Here is an 18431-nt window from a genome sequence, read left to right on the forward strand (position 1 = left end):
CAGAGTAAGAAATCTTGTGGCCATATACTGCTCTATCAGAATCAGAAATCTTGTGGCCATATACTGCTCTATCAGGTAGAACATAAATCTTGACTAATGGCCAATAAATTTACCTAGATTTAGTTCATTACCACACTGTTGTATTGGGCATCAGATACTTAGTACATTACCACACTGTTGTATTGGGCATCAGATACTTAGTACATTACCACACTGTTGTATTGGACATCAGATACTTAGTACATTACCACACTGTTACTTACTTTCTGTCTGAATTGATCTTTGATTTTCTTGGCAGTTTCAGTGGACGTGTCAGCAGCAGCAGTAGTTGTCTTCTTTCTTCCAGACTATGCAATATACAGAGGATAAAATCTTCAATAAAAAATGCTTTAAAGCCAATTTAGATAATGTCTTGGTTCTCAGATCATCCCTGGTCTATTTTTAAGGTGCTTTATCACCCATTTATGACTCCATATTGATCAATTTTTTTGATCAGAAAAAAATACATCATCAATTTTTTTTTTGGCATGTATACTGCCAATTATTATCATATCTAAGTTTCAATTTTGAAATGTGTTGCATTGTCATCATTCCAATCAGGCTTCTTTTAATAAATGTGTTCTACTCTATTTATAGGTAGATTTTGAATTGAAGATACTGCCCTGTAACTTAAGGAGATATACGACTGCACTGGTAGTCATGTTCGTAATAAAAATCATTTCATGTATGTCAAACATTTAAGGATGAGAACGTTCATCAACACAACAGACCCCCCTCAAAACCAAATATGAAAAACATTAGAGTACACAGACAGAAGGCTCCAGTCACCGATGGGAGGAACATTGCCACTGTCACTGTTACTCCTAAATACAATGTTGGAAATCATTTTTTGCCCAAGGTCGCCTAGTACACAGTTCAATTCATTATTAACTTGTCCAAAAATTAACAAAACTTGACTTGCATCTCTTAAAATTTGTGGCTAATATGAGCAACTGCTTACAATGCTATATTCTACAAAACTGAAAGGCAGGTACTTCTAATTTTAAACACTTCGTAGAACTTGCCTGAGGGAAGAATGTACAACCTACTGCCCATTAGGCTGCCAATTCAGTCAAAGAATTATTCTTAAATCTCGGGAAATGAAGCAAAATATGCACTTAGGTCTCTCTTATGGTAAGAGGAACCTCCCTTTTGTGTATGTATGCCAACCGTTTTTATGATAAGTTACCTTATCATCAGGAGGAGTATCAATATCCATGTCATCCATAATAGAGTCTTCCCACCCTGGTGGACTCCACTGTGTTTGCCTGAAACAAAAAATACACCATTATACATACATATTTTCCCTTTTTTGCACCATGTGATTCCCTGAAGTTCTGAACAGCCAGCCAAAGTTATATATCTTTCTTCACAAACATCTACATACGATGCCTCACCAGTTTATTAGGTTTCAATCCATCAATTGGTTTTAAAGGAGTTGCACTTTCAAGATATATGAATAAATGGACAGTTAAGCCTAAGCCTAGGGGCCAGGGGTATAAAAAGTAGATTGTCTGAAATAAGCATAACCTGTGCTTGATAGAGGTGGAAGTAAAACTTGCCAAACATCAACCCTTCCTTTAGAAAACCGAAATTTTTCACTGTTTTTTTTTTTAAATTAAAAAAAAAAAATTCAAAATGACCTATTTTACAACCTACCTGGTTGTAGTATGGTAGTAATAGAGTTTTCCTTCAGCATCCTTGGCAGTTTTCCAGTTGGGAGGTAGTTTAGGAGTCTTGGACTTGGGAGGTGATGGAGGAGGGGGTACATCCTCATCCTCTGATGCACCCACACCTGTGAGCTGACTCTGCATCTCCATTTGTTGCTGTAATTGTTGTATCTGGCAAAAAAAAAAAAAAAAAGGTCAAAGGTCAAATCGTACATTTCATTAGCAATAGTAAAAGAAATATCAAAGGATACCTGGCAGAATAAAAATATTAACTAGAACTTAAAAAAAAACAAAAAACAATACAGAACAAAGTTTGATACTATTTTTTTAACAACTTCAGAATTAACCCTGAGACAGTTAAAATATAATTTTTGTAAAACCTAGGTAACATTTTTGAAAATCTTAAAAAAGTGTCTAGTTTTGTTCCAAAAGTATTTTTAGAAAAAGAAATTGTTTTGCTGCTAATTCAATGACATAAAGCATAAAATTTCAATAAAACAACGGTGCTAGAAACAAATATTAGAGTTGTAACGGTTTTACCACCCATTCTTTGGTATAATACCATTTTATATACATACTGTAAAAGTACTATTGTTTGTGGGGTACCAATTTTCGAGGATTTTGTGGGTAAAGTAAACCATGAAATTTGATTCCCAACAAAAAGGATTATTTACTTTAAATTGTACAACAGGATCATCAAAACCAGGAATTCAAGAATCCATGAACTTGTGTTTTTCCCCCTTAACCACGAAAATTGATACCACAAATATAAGAACCTTTCACATGTGCATTAATGTTGTTTTTTTAATTGTACATTTATATACAGTACAAAATATGTGATACACTCAATAAAGACTTGTATTCAGTTAAATTATATTAAAAAGAATTTGTGCAGTCACAGCACTATCCCCACCCACAAATATCATAAAAACTGCAATATATGTGCATAAATGTTTGCAACAGTTCGAGGAAAAAAAAATGTAATATAAATTGTAGATATATATATGCATTGGGGCAACCACATTTCAGATCAATGCAAGCAGTGTTGTGTTAAGGGCATACCAATTCATATCAAATCTTATCAATTAAGTCCAACAAAAAACTTGGGGTCAGAACTAGCAACAAACTTTATAAATGTAAAACCTTTCTGTAAAATGAGACAAAACCAGAATTTCGTGAGCAATGGCTCACAAGTGACATCCCTGTTTTCAATCATAATATAAGGAAAATAAACAGAGAAAGTTATTGCCAATTTTTTCCAAAAATGGATCCCACAATATAGCATGTCTATATACAGGAAGAAAGATTAAAATTTCAAGCAGCTGTGATGAGTATTTGCCAGTATACTGTGACGGAAAAAATTAGTAGGGACCCACAGAAACATAGACACTGGTAAAACAGTACCCCCCCCCAAAAAAAACTCCGAAAAGTGCTAGGGACCCATGGAAACACAGACAAAGGTAAAACAGTACACACACACCACACACTCCAAAAAGTGCAGAACTAACAAATAGATATAAGGTGTTATATCTTACCCAGGAAAAAAAAACTTTTTAAATTCAAAACATTCCCTCAACCCAAATGTAACACATGGTATTATAACTATCAACAGGCAGTCTGCCCAATATTGGCTTGATTTTTGGAGCAACAGAGGTTACACAGACATACAGACAAATCTAACTTGATTTTGAGCACTACTGGCAGGTATTGAAGCCACTAGTGCAGCAAACTATTTACAAAGGATGGCAGTGTTCTCTGGCTTACGTAAGTATGTATTGGTAATGTAGTAAGCAAATGAAAAGCCCTACTACCTAAAGTTAAGCTAGGTCTAATTAATATCAAATCTGATCTCAATATTGTATTGTCAGGGTTTTGACAGGTATTGGATTTAAGCTTATTTTGTAATCTTCAAATTATTTTAGAAAATATTAACTCAGCGGTAATTTACCATTGCAAGTTGCATGGCACATCTCTAATACTGAACAGTGGGAAATTAAACAGGCTTCATAAGAAAAAACAATAAAACAAAGTTATCTAACAAGAACTTATTACAGTTCGACAGTTAATTTACAGCACATACAATGAGGATGTTCAATGAATAGAGTTCATTTTCCCTTAATCAAATGAATATCACCTGATGAGCTACATTTCTGTACCTTATGTAGTGAACTGATTCATTGAAGTGGGAGATTTAGACCTTCTATATCATATTCCATAGATGTTTAAATAAGTTAAATTCTATCTCCTGGACATCATTTTATGCGCTATAAAATAACTCTAGATAATGACCCAGGTCAAAATGATGTCTTTAAACCCTGATAATATGATATTGACTTCCTTGCTTGACCATAAGTCCAGTCTCAATGTAAGATGACTTACAACGTGATACATTTAAACCCTGACAATAAAAAATGAGCTTCTTGTTTGACCTTAATTAGACTAAACAAAGCCCAGTCCGATTGTATGAGTGTAACATTAAACTTACAGCTATGAGATGCAAAGAAAAAAAAAAATAAACAAAAATTATTCTTAGAATAAAGGACAAGTTTAAGGATTAACTATTTCAAACAGTATATAAATATTAACATTTGGTAACAATGCAAAGAAAACAGTGTAAATTAAGCCATCCATACATTATTTTTTGGCAAATCTGTGATCTTTAGAAAACAAACATTTGCATGAAAATATAATTAGAACTTTTTTCCAGACTTAAAAAGAAGGTCATACTTTAAAACATTAGTATTGGGTGTTTACAATGAAAGGAAATTATATAGAAGGAATTTTATTATCATTTTTTAAAATGCCAATGGAACAACCTTAAAATGTGTGGCATGAATTATTTTAGAAGTGGCATGAAAAAATTGCAGAATTATTTTATCAGTGACCTTGAGCAGTGCACAACAAACATTTTTAAAAATATCTTATGGGCTTAACATTGACCATTATTTGTGATTTATTATTGATATTCCTGCTGGCAAGTATGTAGATATTAATCTCCCTCAAAATTACTTTTGAGAAAAAATATATGTGTAAAGTATTCCTTTGTACAAAATATACACATACGCAGAGCTTAACAAAATGCAACATTTAGATATTCAAGAGAAGAATCTCAATCTAATACAATCTATTAAATATTCAATCAGACACTGCATTATTGATCAATCAACATCATACTCTACATTCTTTTCTGATGACCTTCTCGATCAGCCATTCAAATTTCAGCTTCCATAACTGTGATAGCACCATTTGAAGGTAAAAACTTGTGGATTCTGAAAAGGTCATCTCAACAGAGAGTAGAATGGAGTTGTAAAACCGTGGGTAGAGTAATTAAGAAATTGGTACAATCTGGTGGGTTAATTGTAAAAAAAAACACAAACATTACCCCCCCCCCCCCCCCACAAAAAGAAGAATTTACAAATCATTTCCAACAAATGCAACTTTACACATTTTTGTTCAAATTTGTTTTAGAAAAATCATTAAAAAAAAAACAACATGCATTGTACATTTTTAAAAAAAAAATGTGAACTAGCACATTATCTGAGCACAAAATAAAATATATCTGATTAAAAGTTGATAACTACAAGTATTACAACCCACACCAAAGCTACTAGCAATGCTACATGTAGGTGAATAAAGCTGGTGTACACTCTTACACAGATACATGTGTATATTATGGATATTTCTGAATAATTATATTAGGAATACACAAAACTCAAATATTACACTCCACTTTATTCTAAAATTCTATAATTCTTAACTATGTATTAACTTTGCGTTCAAATTTACTTAAGTTAAATTTAAATTTCTCGATGTTATTAAATTGAACTAAACATTTAAAACATTTTTGCACCTAAAATAATGTTTTTCACACAATAGATAAATTTTAAGTTTTTCTTAATATTTTTTTCAACTTGATATAGCAAGTAAAACAGTATTGAGAAGATACATCTATCCAACAGGAATGGTGGAATGATTTAAACTTTTTCGTCCATAATCTCTTTAAATCAATCCTACATTTAAACTTTATTTTAACACATCCCATTTTATTCCAGGTTGTTAAAATTAGCTCACTTAAACCACAATTTACAAGATAAAGAACAAAAACTGACAAAATTGAGCATAAACAAACAACACAATAAAAAATAAAATCATGATCTGAGAAATTCTGTTTTAAAGCAGATGAAAATCATATCTGCTTATTCTGACAGAAATATCCATTATATATCTAATGAAGAGGTCAATATCTAGGACAAAAATCAGATGATGGCTTACTCTTTCTGCAATAGAGTCTTTTTGAACTGCTGGTGTTGTAGTTGGCGTCTTCAAAAGATGATTATATTAAATTTAAACTGCATGACTATATACAGTGTACCATAGTTTGTTTTTTTTTCTCATATAGACATTATAGAACATTCCACAAACAGGAACATTTGTCTTCAAGTTAAAGGTGACTTCGGTAAGGTACAAAATACCATGTACAAACTAATGTTTGTGGAGAAAAGATTTGTGGTTCTGTCAAACATGAATATAAATACCTAACAAAGGTAAAATATCTTGTTCAAAAATTTAAGATCCCACACAAAATCCATAAAATAAAGTCATTTTGAAAGTAGACACAGACAAATAGAAGTACATTAACAGCAACTTATTTAAACAAATGAAAAACACAACAGCTAAACGTAATGATCCAATTTCATCAATTAAATGTGGCTACTTTTTACTTGTAATACATTCATATGAACAGTTTACTAAGACTGGTCACAAATTTATAACTTTTCAAACTAATAAATTTTTATGATGCCAATTTTTACTTTACTCTGATTTTCTTTTTGAGAAAAAAAGTTCGGAAGTAAACACTTTTGTTCCATACCGAATGCATAACTATGTCCTTTACTGTTTAATTACTTGAGTTAGTAGCATATCTCTTTTAATTGTTGATGCACATCATTTCAAATAAGTGTAACAATAAACCTTTGTAAAAAATATCCTTTGATTGAGTGAATTTGACCTTTGACCTCAACTGACTTGACCTCAATAATCATTTGAGTTCTACATTAATGAATTAATTAATGAAGGGTGTTTTAGAGAGTATGTATATAAGTGTAACTGTAACCTTGGCAACTTGATGTTGGGGGTACAATTAAACTCCTAATACCTGTTGTATAAAAGCTTGTGACTCCCCAGTTTGCTGGACAGTCTGTTGGTAAAGTTCTGTTGATTGTTGCCCAGCCTGCTGGTAGAACTCTGCAGGCTGTTGTCCTGTACCTTGTTGATAAAGCTCACTAGACTGCTGGTACGCCATTTCCTGGGAAGTCTGGCCATATCCTGCCATGGCCTGTTGAGCCATTAACTGTTCCTGCATCTGATAAGGGAAAGAACCAGAGTGTTATTAGTTGGAATTGTATCAGCAATTATATTAACATATGCAGATTTAAAGCATAAAATTTTTCAATTATCATTTTTTAGCTTTAAAAGGGGCCATATTGCTGTAAACAGGAAGTAGAAGCTTGAAAGACCTGAAATCCCATCTCACAATATGGGACCCAATACTGAAGTGGAGTACCAAATATCTAATACCTGTGATTTTAAGTTGCTGTGAAAAATATGATAAAAATGTTTTCCCCGCCTGTCCAACACCCGCCCTTCTAACAGCAGATTTGCATGATTGCAAAACTTTGCTGCATTAAATATCCCCTCAAAGCCTGAATTTTTCACTGCAACCTCTCAATACATAACCATTAACACCTACTATTCCCACCTGGTTAACCAAGTATCTCTTCAGAAAACCAAGAATGGGATTAGATGAACCCTTACAGCATAAGCTCTAGACATAACATACATCTTACCTTAACATGTATTATTGTCTAGCACTAATTTACAAGTTTACCTGTTGGTTGACAATCTGTTGCTGTAGTGTCTCCTCAGAATAACCAGGTTGAGGTTGTATAAACCCTTGCTGTATCAGATAGGCCTGGATTATCTCTGGAGGATAAGGCTGTCCTGTGCTAGGGTCAATGAAATACTGCTCCATACCTAGAATACAGAAATGTACATAAAATTCCATGCATTTTTATACACTTATACAATTTCATACATTTTTATATATTTTTTAGACTTTATACAAATGAACTTCTATGTTAACATTACAATGATTTGAGGATTTAATTTAATACACTGGAACAATATGCAAATGAACTCTTCCAAGCCTTTTGAATCCAGTTAAAAGGATTCTAAAAAGTTTCCATTTTCTTAGCATTATAAATAAAGGAAACTGCTCTGTTGATCACTTATAACCAAAAACTGAATCAAACTTGACAAACATGTTTAATGGTCCACATCACTAAGCTGAAGATTAAAAGATTTAATTGTGTGGTTCAGAAACAATAGGTCTGATTGACAGACCAGTGAACATGTAAATCACTCTTTCACGTCCAGAGAGTAAAACTGCCAATTAGTGAACTCAGAAATTTCAAGAACTGAGACAATCATTGCCTGAAGAAATTTGAAACAATATACATCTAACTTTAACAAAATATATGCATGTATGAGAGCGATTCTAACCTGGAGGAATTTGGAAGCCTTGATCCTGCTGATAATACATGTAGTTGTTAGGATCTGAGTAGAACTGTTGTAGATATGCCTCTCTCTTCTGTCTTTCTAACTCAGCCATTTCTTCCTCAGCCTTGACCTTGGCCTCAAATATCTGTCTTCTCTCTTCCTTACTCATTTTGGGAGGAGTCGGTAGTAATACTTTCCTGTGATGTACAATTACAGCATTTTCTACATAAATAATGACTGATAATTATAAACAATAAACCTTCAGATATTATTTTTCTTATAAATTGGCCTTACTACCTTTAAACATGCATTCAATGAATTATTGCTAAGTATCCTCATTTTCTATATGTAATGCACTCATCTGCACAATACATCCACCTGTGCTAACTAATTTGTATTTAGACATTGGGCATGACAGTCTGATATGTAAAATGGATAATGCAAAATGAACTCTTGCAGAATGAAAACTTGCCCATGCAAGCAATAGCTGGAATGTTCAGTCACCTACAAGATTTACCAAGATAATTTTTACTCTTATCTTCAGGAGGATTGAATCTTGACTAACCTAGGTTTACCAGCATCACTATCACTCTCATCTTCTGGGGGAGGTGGAGGAGGAGGCCTCTTTTTCTTTTTCCTGGTATCCCATCCAGCAGCTGTAAAGAAGTATTGAACTTGAATATTTCCATGCACTTTGTAAATGTATTAAAATACACATTAAAATAAAGAATGTAATTTGCAGATCAAAATAATTTTCTTTAACTTGACAAATTTATATGTATGTGATAACAAGTTCAATTTAAAACAAATTTGATGTTCTTCAAAGTAGAACTAAATATATCCTTATTTCCTTGAATATATCTGTAAATGCTTTTGAAGAATTGAGTGAAACATTTATTCCAGAGAATGTGTTCTCTCTAATAAAGGGCAGGCCTAAAATATCCCACACTCCTTTTTCTTGTCTTTAAATCCTGATAATTCTAAAACAAAACAAAAAAATGAACAAAAACAGACCCAGACAATAGGGAGATTCCTTCCAACATTACATTTTTTTTTAATTCTTACAATTGCTTCTTTATCTATGTACACCTCATTGACAGCCCAACGGACAGTTCTATATTATCAAAAGAATGATTAAAATACCACATACCCAATTGTTTGAATCTATCTTGGTCTCTCTCCAATTGTTCCATTCTTCTGCTCTTGTCAGGATTAGAACTATCTGTAAGATAAGAATCCAGTAGATGCAATTACAAATTGATTGCCTGTAGCTGGACACCTAATACTATTTTAAGAACAAACATAGACCTTTCTTTTTTTTAATGAGGTTTTTAATGTATTACATGTAGTTCAAAGTTAATGCAACAGAAGGCATGTCATTCTGTATATTCTGACTTATGCCCCCATCAGTGGATAAGCAGGATTTTTTTTTTCTGTTTTTAATTCCTTAGTATGTACATTATATGCTGGGATGTTAATAGAAGCTGTCAACCGGCAAAATTGGATGGCTACTTTATTTTCAAAAATGGGTGAACTCTAACAAAGTTTCCATCAGTCTGCCTACTAATTTTCTTTTTATTTCCTGCTACTTTAAATACTACTGACATCCCTGGTATGTGCAAAAAGGTCAAACTAATAGCTTCACTTTCCAACATGCTCCCACTTGATCACTTACAGACATTTATGGTGTGTAAACATATCTACAAGTACATGTACAAGCAACACAGAATGAATGGCAACACACTCATAACAGTGTACACATAGTGCTACATGTCTACACTGAATCCTATTCTAATAGCAGAAATTTTACAATTAACACAGCTCCATATCAATTGAAATTGATTTATAGACATCGAGTTAGGACAGTTTCACTGCATACTCAAATCTGAATCTATCATGCACAATCATTGTACCTAATTCTCTTTCTATCCTCTTCCTTTCTTCAACCTGCTGTTTCTTTGGTATCCTAAATAACTCCTGTAAAACATAATAAGTATTATCTATAAAATTATCTGTCTTTTATACTACTGGATTCATGAGGAGATTTGAAATCAGTGATATGTTTGTATAATATTCAATTTCACCAAGCCTGTCAAGCTTTCGTTTGAAACAGAATGAAATCAGTCCAAGTTATTTTGATGCTTACATGAGATTGATGTAAAATGCTAAATACAACATTTTTATGAGTTGTGTCCCATACCTAAATAACTCCTGTAAAATATAACAAGAATCATCTATAAAATTGACTTTTTTCCAATGGATTAACCAGGAGATTTATACAAGCCTCTCATTTGTCATTGATTGTGAGTAGACAACTATATATTACTTGTCTCACTAACAAGTTTTGAACTATATTTTTATTATTCATGTCTGGTCCTAGAATGCTATACATGTATTACAATTCTAGGCTAGAACAAGTTAATATTTTATCTTACTGGTCCCTCAAACATTTATTTGTGGAGATATTTAAATGAGTTACCTCAATTTCACACACAGAAAATTTAAGTTCAACAAACCTTAAGATCACTCCAGTTCAATAAAAGTTCATCAGCCAAAATAGCAACAGCATCCATTGGGTCTGGTCTAGGTTCAATGTACTTTATCTCCTCCAAAGCAGAAGAGCTATCAGCAGCCACTGTTTCTACCTCTGATGTTGAAGAATCAGCTGGTGACTGAACTGGTTTCTCTGAACTTCCAGCTCCATCACTGGTTGAGTTGATATCAGCAGACTGGTGCCCTTCAGCAGCCTCTGCTTCTGACACTGGATCAGTCTCACTGACTGGTTTGTTTTCAAAATCAGTGTACAATTCTTGAGATGTGTATTCACTAATATCATCAGGGAACCTGACACGTTTCTTCCCTTGTCTAGTGTCTTTGCTGGAGGCCAAGATTGATGCTGGCATTTCCTTGGGAACTGGGGGCGGAGGAATTGATTGACTTGGTTGTAGCTCCTCCCCTTCTTCACGCCCTGCCCACCTTTGTACCAGAGAAAGAATCTTACTGTCTTTAATCATATTCTTTGTTGTAATGGGTAAGATCTTCAATGTTCCCAATATCTGAAATAAAATGTTGGAAGTTTTAATCTAACAACAGGTCAATGTTAAAAACCAATACAGCTACTTGGTCATTATATATCAGCTACTTGCACAGATCACACTGGGCGTCGCCAATGTCGCAATTTGCAAAATTGACAGCTAGTGATTTTTCTGGTGACAGAATTTTGGAAGCAGAGCAGCCCCGGTACTGGGTTATTATGTTATTATATATCAAATGAAACTAGTGAAATCTTGTTTGGGTTTCATGAAGTAGATCACTAACACAATAACAAAACAATATGAAGATGATTTGAATTTGAAAGATTGAATTATGCAACATTTAATTTAATCATACTACTATTCAGGAGTATTGGTTTCAATATCTTTTCTTTCAATTCTACTATTTGGCACTTATTTCTTTGAGGTGCAGTTAAACCTAACCCCTCAAAGGGCATTTAACTTATGTCCTTACACAGACTACTTCATTTACACAGACAAATCAATCTAATCAAAAGTAGACAAATTAAGGTCTCAGTATCGTATTAATTTTCCCATAGACTTCTATAGTGAAGTGCATATTTTTAGGATTTTTTAAAAATTATGTAAATTGATTCAATAAAACTTTCACTTATGTAGCATTTCTAAGGACATGTGAAAAAATAATTTCCCACAAAGAAAATAGGGTGAGTCCACGAAGATTGGACAGAAAAGTAGTCTTGAACTATAAATAGCCATTTTCCCTACTTTCAGTTTCGTTTTGCACTCACCAAACCAACCTTTTCAGTGGAACATTTTTATGATATTATGTTAGATTTTCTTTTAAAAAAGTTCTTCATCTTACAGTGTGATGTTTGCTCTATTTTTTAAGTCATTGTTCATGTCTTTTGACAAAACATTAGTTTGTAGAGAGGCAAAAAGAAAATGCACTATATTTTTATGGCATCCATGTTTTGACGTACACCCGCTCAGGGATATGCAATACGATACTGGTACCTTAAACATGCTTCTGTGTGAAATCATACATGTGCTATAACTAATTAAGAATAAACTAGCTTGAGATATGATGATCATACATGTGCTATAACTAATTAAGAATAAACTAGCTTGAGATAAGATGATCATATTTCATATGATGATCACATTTCAGCTTACATATGATTAACACATGATTCTCATATGGCAACCATGATGATTATCATATGTGAACAGTGAACAAGTTTAACTTTACACATGACAATTAGCATATGTAAATGAATTACATGATTTCCTCATGTTTATCATTGAACGAAAATGGATATGGTAAATGTGTCAAAGAGAACTCCCACCAGGATGAAAAATGTCAGCTCAAGGCCCCCATATATGGGACTTTTGATTGAGTATATCTGGAATCCTTTAACACTAACCTTGACCTTGAGGTCTTGCCACTCTTCCTTACTATCAGCCATCCATGTCCACAACAACTCTAACCCATGATAGTCCAGGAAAAGTCTCAAACAGTTATCTTCAGAACAGTCCTGCAATGAAATAAGTGGTTTTTTTTTCGCAACCACATAAAAAAACCACAAGATACTCGAACTACTTCAACAATACAGGTACAACTGAATTAAAAGTCCACTCAATAAATTAAATGACAAGACGCTTTGACAATAATAAAAAAAAAATGTAACAATTCAAAATCACCATGGAAGACTAATTGTACTTTTCAATACCAATTCCTATAGCTTCAGAGTACATATGTAAGTTTTTCATCTTGAGGAAAAAGTATGTAGGATGAAAAAATAAACTCAATGAACAGACTGAGTTAACAAAGAATGGCAGATATTTCATGTATATGTATTGCTGGATGAGATTTTTTTTTATCAAACAAGCTTTTTAAGACAGACAAGCAGATTCATATATTTATTGTGCTAGTGCAGTAAGACAACATGCCACACTAAGGCATGTCATCTTACACAAACACATAACAGTAATTTTGACTTGAATCCAAGTACCATAGATAAAAATCTGACACTGGAAAATGCCATATCTTACCTCAACAATCTTCAGAATCTGGAAAATGCCATATCTTACCTCAACAATCTTCAGAATCTTGATCCTATGGTGAGTTTCCTCAGCTCTAACCATGAGACGACACAGATTCAGGACATCTTTCTTGTTGTGTAAACCTTGTTCTGATAACAAATCTAACTCTTCTTCAATCTATTTTAAAAAAAAAAAACAAAACAAATGATATAAAATTAATACATTGCAAAAAAGTCATATTAAAAACATCCATGCATGTAATAACTTACAAGACTTGACTTTTTATGAGCAACTCGGCAGGTGTTTCTAGAAAAGCAAAGGACTGCTTACCCTACCGGTGTACCTGGTCAATGCTCCCAGTTTTTAGTGGAGTCCGAGTTGCTCATTTGCATTTGTTACTTTGTATGTATGATTTTATTACTTTATGTTCTTTGTTGTGTATGTCTGTTGTTCTGACTTTCAAAACTGACGTTATTCTGTTTATTGGTGACGTCACAGCGGATATCCACATTGTCATTGGAATTTGTGTTAGTTTTCAGTATCACAGCAGTAGCCTGAATAAAGAAATTATTAAGGAGTAGAAACAATGGAAAATTGATTAAGTTGCCGATAAAAGTAACAATCCTTACATCCTCTTCCTGGAAGAGTTCCTCTGTTGTTTTCTTGTCACCCTCTTGGTCTGCTGGCTTCTTCTTTGACTTGAGTGGAGTTGTTTTATTTATACCAATGGTACCACGACATTTGTCTGTACCACAGAAGCATTTCTGCGCCTCTTTACTATTAAATAAAAGCCATGAATGTATGTAACATGTACAATACTTTGTTGGTGATCATATCAATTATTAATTCATCAACAAATAATTACAGAATTAGAAAATTCTTATGATTATGAAGCAACGAAGTTCAAAAGATTTTATCAATTTGCCTACTAAAAGACATAGAATAAGGAGTTTTTATATTGACATGACCATGGTATACGTAGGGGAGGTTGAAAATTAGGTAAATTGATTTTTTATTAACAAAAAGCATATACACATTCTTCTACGGGCTACAGAAGTTTTAAATAATACAGCTCATTTAATATCACATTTCATAGAAATATTTCAAGTCAAGCATTTACAATCATGGAAAACTTACCCATAGGTTTCAAACTGATAATCAAAGGTCAGTTCCGTTCCTGGTGGAATGTCCTTCTTGGTGAAGAACCCAATTCTAAGACAGCCATTTACCGTCCACTGAAAAGAGAAATATGACCATCAATAATCCAAAGCAAACAGTTCAATAAAACTGTTCATTATACTACTGAGACTTGCATGGATTTTATGTTCCGTGCAAACTATAAATTTTTGTTCTATATCCAGCTGTTATGAACCAGGTACATAGCCTGAAACAAGTATTTACATACCAGTGCTGTAAACAGCAAATTGTGAATAACCATGCAAGAAAAAGAAAGAAAAATTAAAACAAAAAGTTGAGATATCGTCAGATTTCAGTTAAAAGAAAATGTAGATACAACACATTAGAAAATATAGAATTTAAGCCTTCTTCCAATAACTATATGAGAAAATTATTATAGGGATGAAACTTGTTTTTGAAGACTATTTTACTGCATCATTAATTCATACGCAACAACTGTTCATGAAACAATTGATGAAGACAGTCAGCCAATGAAAATCAACATTACAATTATGGGATTATTACCCAATGAATGAAGAGAAAAATAGTCTTATCATCTCTATGCTTTTTTTATGGTTCATTTTGATATAAAAGCATACGTTGTTCCTAACACATACCCTAATGAAATGTGTGTTGAAACATAAAGCATTTATTGAATGGTGTGATAAATTGAAGGGTTTCAATTCCATGGTTGACAAAGTAAAACATTTACTGATGTCATTTTATAAATTTTCACTGCAATTTTAAGATTTATTTGACACTTGATTAAGAAAGGAGATAACTATTTAGTGTTTGAGTAATTGCCAGAGTCAATCTATATTAACTGGTTTAAAATAACCATTTATAGATGCCACTGACACGTGACCAGTTAACTTAAATTTAGCCTATTAAATCCTTGATTGATATCTCAGAATCTTCAAATATAAAACAACTATTGTTATATCAAACCTTTTTTTTTTAATTGAAGCGAATGATTTAATTTTGAAGAGAGGATTGCTGTATATTTTTCTAGTTGTCTACAAATTTTATGCCGTAAGGGAAACTGATTCTCTTACAGACATGTCTTGATTACTATCATTCTCCACTATGGTAAAATTTGAACACTGAAAGTCTACATGTTACCATTTTGAGCGGAGTAAACATTAAAACCACTCCTATCTGAATCTCAATGAGAACATTTCGTAATGTTCTCATTGAGATTTAGTCAAACTAATGATATGACACCAAGGTGCAACAAAGTTTCGATATTAACAGCAAACTTTCAATTGGTGTCCAAAAAAAATATTTTTATGTACATATATAAAAGAGCATTTATGTCATGCAATATCCATGGGAGTCATAAATTGGAAAATTCACAAGAGCTGTTGACGATATGCTTGTGCTTATAATTCAGAAGAGAAGAATAAACTATTCTAATTGGTTAAAATGTGGTCATGTGGTATAACCAATGTGCGTTAAAATCATTTGAATATCAGGAGAGAGTATTATCATGTAACAATGCATGGATCTTATCGTGCGATAATGCCCTCTTCAGGTTCTTTAATGAAAAAAAAAATAACACAATAGTTGCTTATGTAGAGGGCATTATTGATAAATTGACTACACTTGGGGAGTGATATTGCCCTCGCCTGCCATGGGCATCAAGTTTATCATAATTATTCCCTCTATATAAGCAATACATTGTATATTATATTTATTACACCATTCAAAGTTTATTTCACAGTTCTCAGACATTTTTTTCGTTATAATCATAGAGGGTGAGAGGCATTTTTAACATTATTAAGCAGTGCTGAAGAAGATATTTTTCATTTCTTTTTTCTTTCAAGATGTATTTGAATACTAAGTTAAAATGTCCACATACAGTATTTAAAGTGGCATAATGCCTACCCAAAAGTGAAAATAGGATGCATGAACATTTCTAAATAAATCTTGTACTTTTCCACAGGTGTCATGTAGGTTTATAGGTATTTTTTTCTATTAAGACTTAACAACTTATATAGTTGCTTTCAAGATATCAACTGTTTGTGAATGAAGATGAGCTCTTTTCTTGTAGAGAATTCTTACCTATTAATTATAATGGCTTAAATATTGAATTCAGGTGACAGTCATAAAATATTCGTGTATATATTCAATGTTGTTCTATTTTCAAGGTGAACAAGCTCCAATTTCATTCCTGGACCACCTGCCTGGATGACTCATCTTTGACTCTTGGATGCTTGCTTTTCTTGTGCATAGAAGTCTTCCATCACATCCAGCTATTTTTGTATAAGACAATGTTTGTTCTAAAGCAAATTCTTCCAAAATCTTGACTTCTCTTTCAAACACCTTACAAATCTATCAATTCACAATTCCTCTTCAATATTAAGTCAAATAAACATTTATGAACCCAATGATAGCCTTTCCATCCATAATATATAAATCCATTAAGTTTTCTGATGCATCATCTATAATCCAGACTAAGTAATATTGGTACAACTAGGTTATATTGGGTTTTTGTTCAGCTTGTATAAAAAAATTCGATATTATACTTATTTGTTCAATTGATATCACATTTTTATTTGTTCTTTTGTGTACATACAATTACATGAAGTACCATATGTTCAGTACATTTTCAGTTTTTCATTCAAATGTAAAATTCAACCGGATATTTGACTCTCTGTTTTTACTTTCATATGCACTGTTGATAGTTTAATTTCAACTTTAAACATGCTCAGCAAAGCTTGCATACTAAAAGTGGATAATTTAACAACCAGTAGTGCTGAAATATTGTGATCAACTTGTTTTTGATTGATATTACTACACATCACATGGATCTTCTGACCTTATTGAACAGGAATAACTCGAGGTACTTTACACTTGATTGCTGTGTCCATTTAATGCAACACCTATAATGATGCCAATAATTGACCGATAATTCGTTACAAGTTTAATTGGGGTATTCCAGTTCACTAAGATCAGATGATGCAGGATGAAAAATTACTTATGTAGTTCATTCAGATAAATGCAACATGTAAACAGCTTTAGATGTTCAAGCATAGTGGACGGTAAACTAAGAAGTTTAGGTGTTCAAGCATAGTGGACGGTAAACTAAGAAGCAAGGCGATAATTATTTTCTCGTGTATGATGCAAGATTGACGCAGTCTGTTAATTATATTTCTGAAGTTTTTTTTTCCTGTTATTTTTTGTGATATTGTTTTAAAATATATTTTTTTGCTATTTATTTCCATAATGAGTACTGTATTTTACCCTTCTAATAATCTGCCATGTTCTTTCTTTCTTACACTATCTGTGAAAATCCTTGACAGGACAAATAAAACAAATGAAGAAGTCTTTAAATATTGTATAGATAAGGAAATTGCTTCAGCACTTACACAATTTTAGCTACACAAATTATGCACAAGCTAAAACTTCAGTTCAAACTTTTTCTTTCCTCCAATAAATTAATTACTTTTTTTCATGTACACAGGCAAAATTATTTCATGTGATTTTCACATGATTTTCACCTGAATTGAGCAAATTAACTAAGTGACAGAGTTCATGTGAAATTCAGGTGAATGGAGCCTTTACATGAAATTCACACGAAATGTTCACACGAAATTCGTGTTTAGTGAATTTCTCATGAAAATCATGTTAATTGCATGTGAATTTCACATGAATTTCGTGTGAAGCTCAATTAACATGAATTTCACATGAAAAATATTTGCCTGTGTACAACTTGGGATTTGATGAATGTACTTGATCATTTATAAAAATTAATTTGTTTCTGATTGCTGTGATGAAATTATCATTCTTATTTCTGAGTTATACAGGTAGTTCACATTCTAGAAATTTTTTAATCCGCTGAACAAGTAAATCTGAATAAATTTATCAATGGATCAATTCAGAAACCGTATCCCATTCTAAAATTGCTGTTGTTCATGATGTTCCTGTC

The 18431-nt window shown here is 32.6% G+C and overlaps 1 protein-coding gene across 18 annotated transcripts in view; it reads right to left on the reverse strand.

The window, feature by feature from the left end:
* LOC148600123 (uncharacterized) overlaps positions 1 to 18431 on the reverse strand; it is a 55435-nt gene that overhangs the window by 4022 nt on the left and 32982 nt on the right. For 3 of the 18 annotated variants that reach the window (XR_015917904.1, XR_015917899.1, XR_015917896.1), the window contains 4 exons: positions 17747 to 17797; positions 16565 to 16755; positions 14462 to 14559; positions 14062 to 14101 (listed from right to left, as the gene is read on the reverse strand). Coding sequence is in view for 2 of the 18 variants with exons in the window: in XM_088558300.1 (XP_088414426.1) it covers positions 264 to 347; positions 1229 to 1307; positions 1699 to 1880; positions 5982 to 6029; positions 6865 to 7071; positions 7597 to 7742; positions 8271 to 8464; positions 8833 to 8923; positions 9418 to 9489; positions 10181 to 10244; positions 10784 to 11323; positions 12706 to 12816; positions 13373 to 13501; positions 13954 to 14101; positions 14462 to 14559 (2193 nt within the window). In the remaining 16 variants the exon portion in view is untranslated. Of the gene's footprint in view, positions 1 to 263; positions 348 to 1228; positions 1308 to 1698; positions 1881 to 5981; positions 6030 to 6864; positions 7072 to 7596; positions 7743 to 8270; positions 8465 to 8832; positions 8924 to 9417; positions 9490 to 10180; positions 10245 to 10783; positions 11324 to 12705; positions 12817 to 13372; positions 13502 to 13953; positions 14102 to 14461; positions 14560 to 16564; positions 17002 to 17028; positions 17798 to 18431 lie in introns of those variants that run through there. The other 15 variants (XR_015917903.1, XR_015917897.1, XR_015917894.1 and 12 more) reach the window with 7 other exon arrangements.

Source organism: Perna viridis, chromosome 13 (genome assembly GCF_037379345.1).
Source record: "Perna viridis isolate PV_CMFRI_1.1 ecotype Kerala chromosome 13, ASM3737934v1, whole genome shotgun sequence".
In the NCBI taxonomy this organism is placed as follows: domain Eukaryota; kingdom Metazoa; phylum Mollusca; class Bivalvia; order Mytilida; family Mytilidae; genus Perna; species Perna viridis.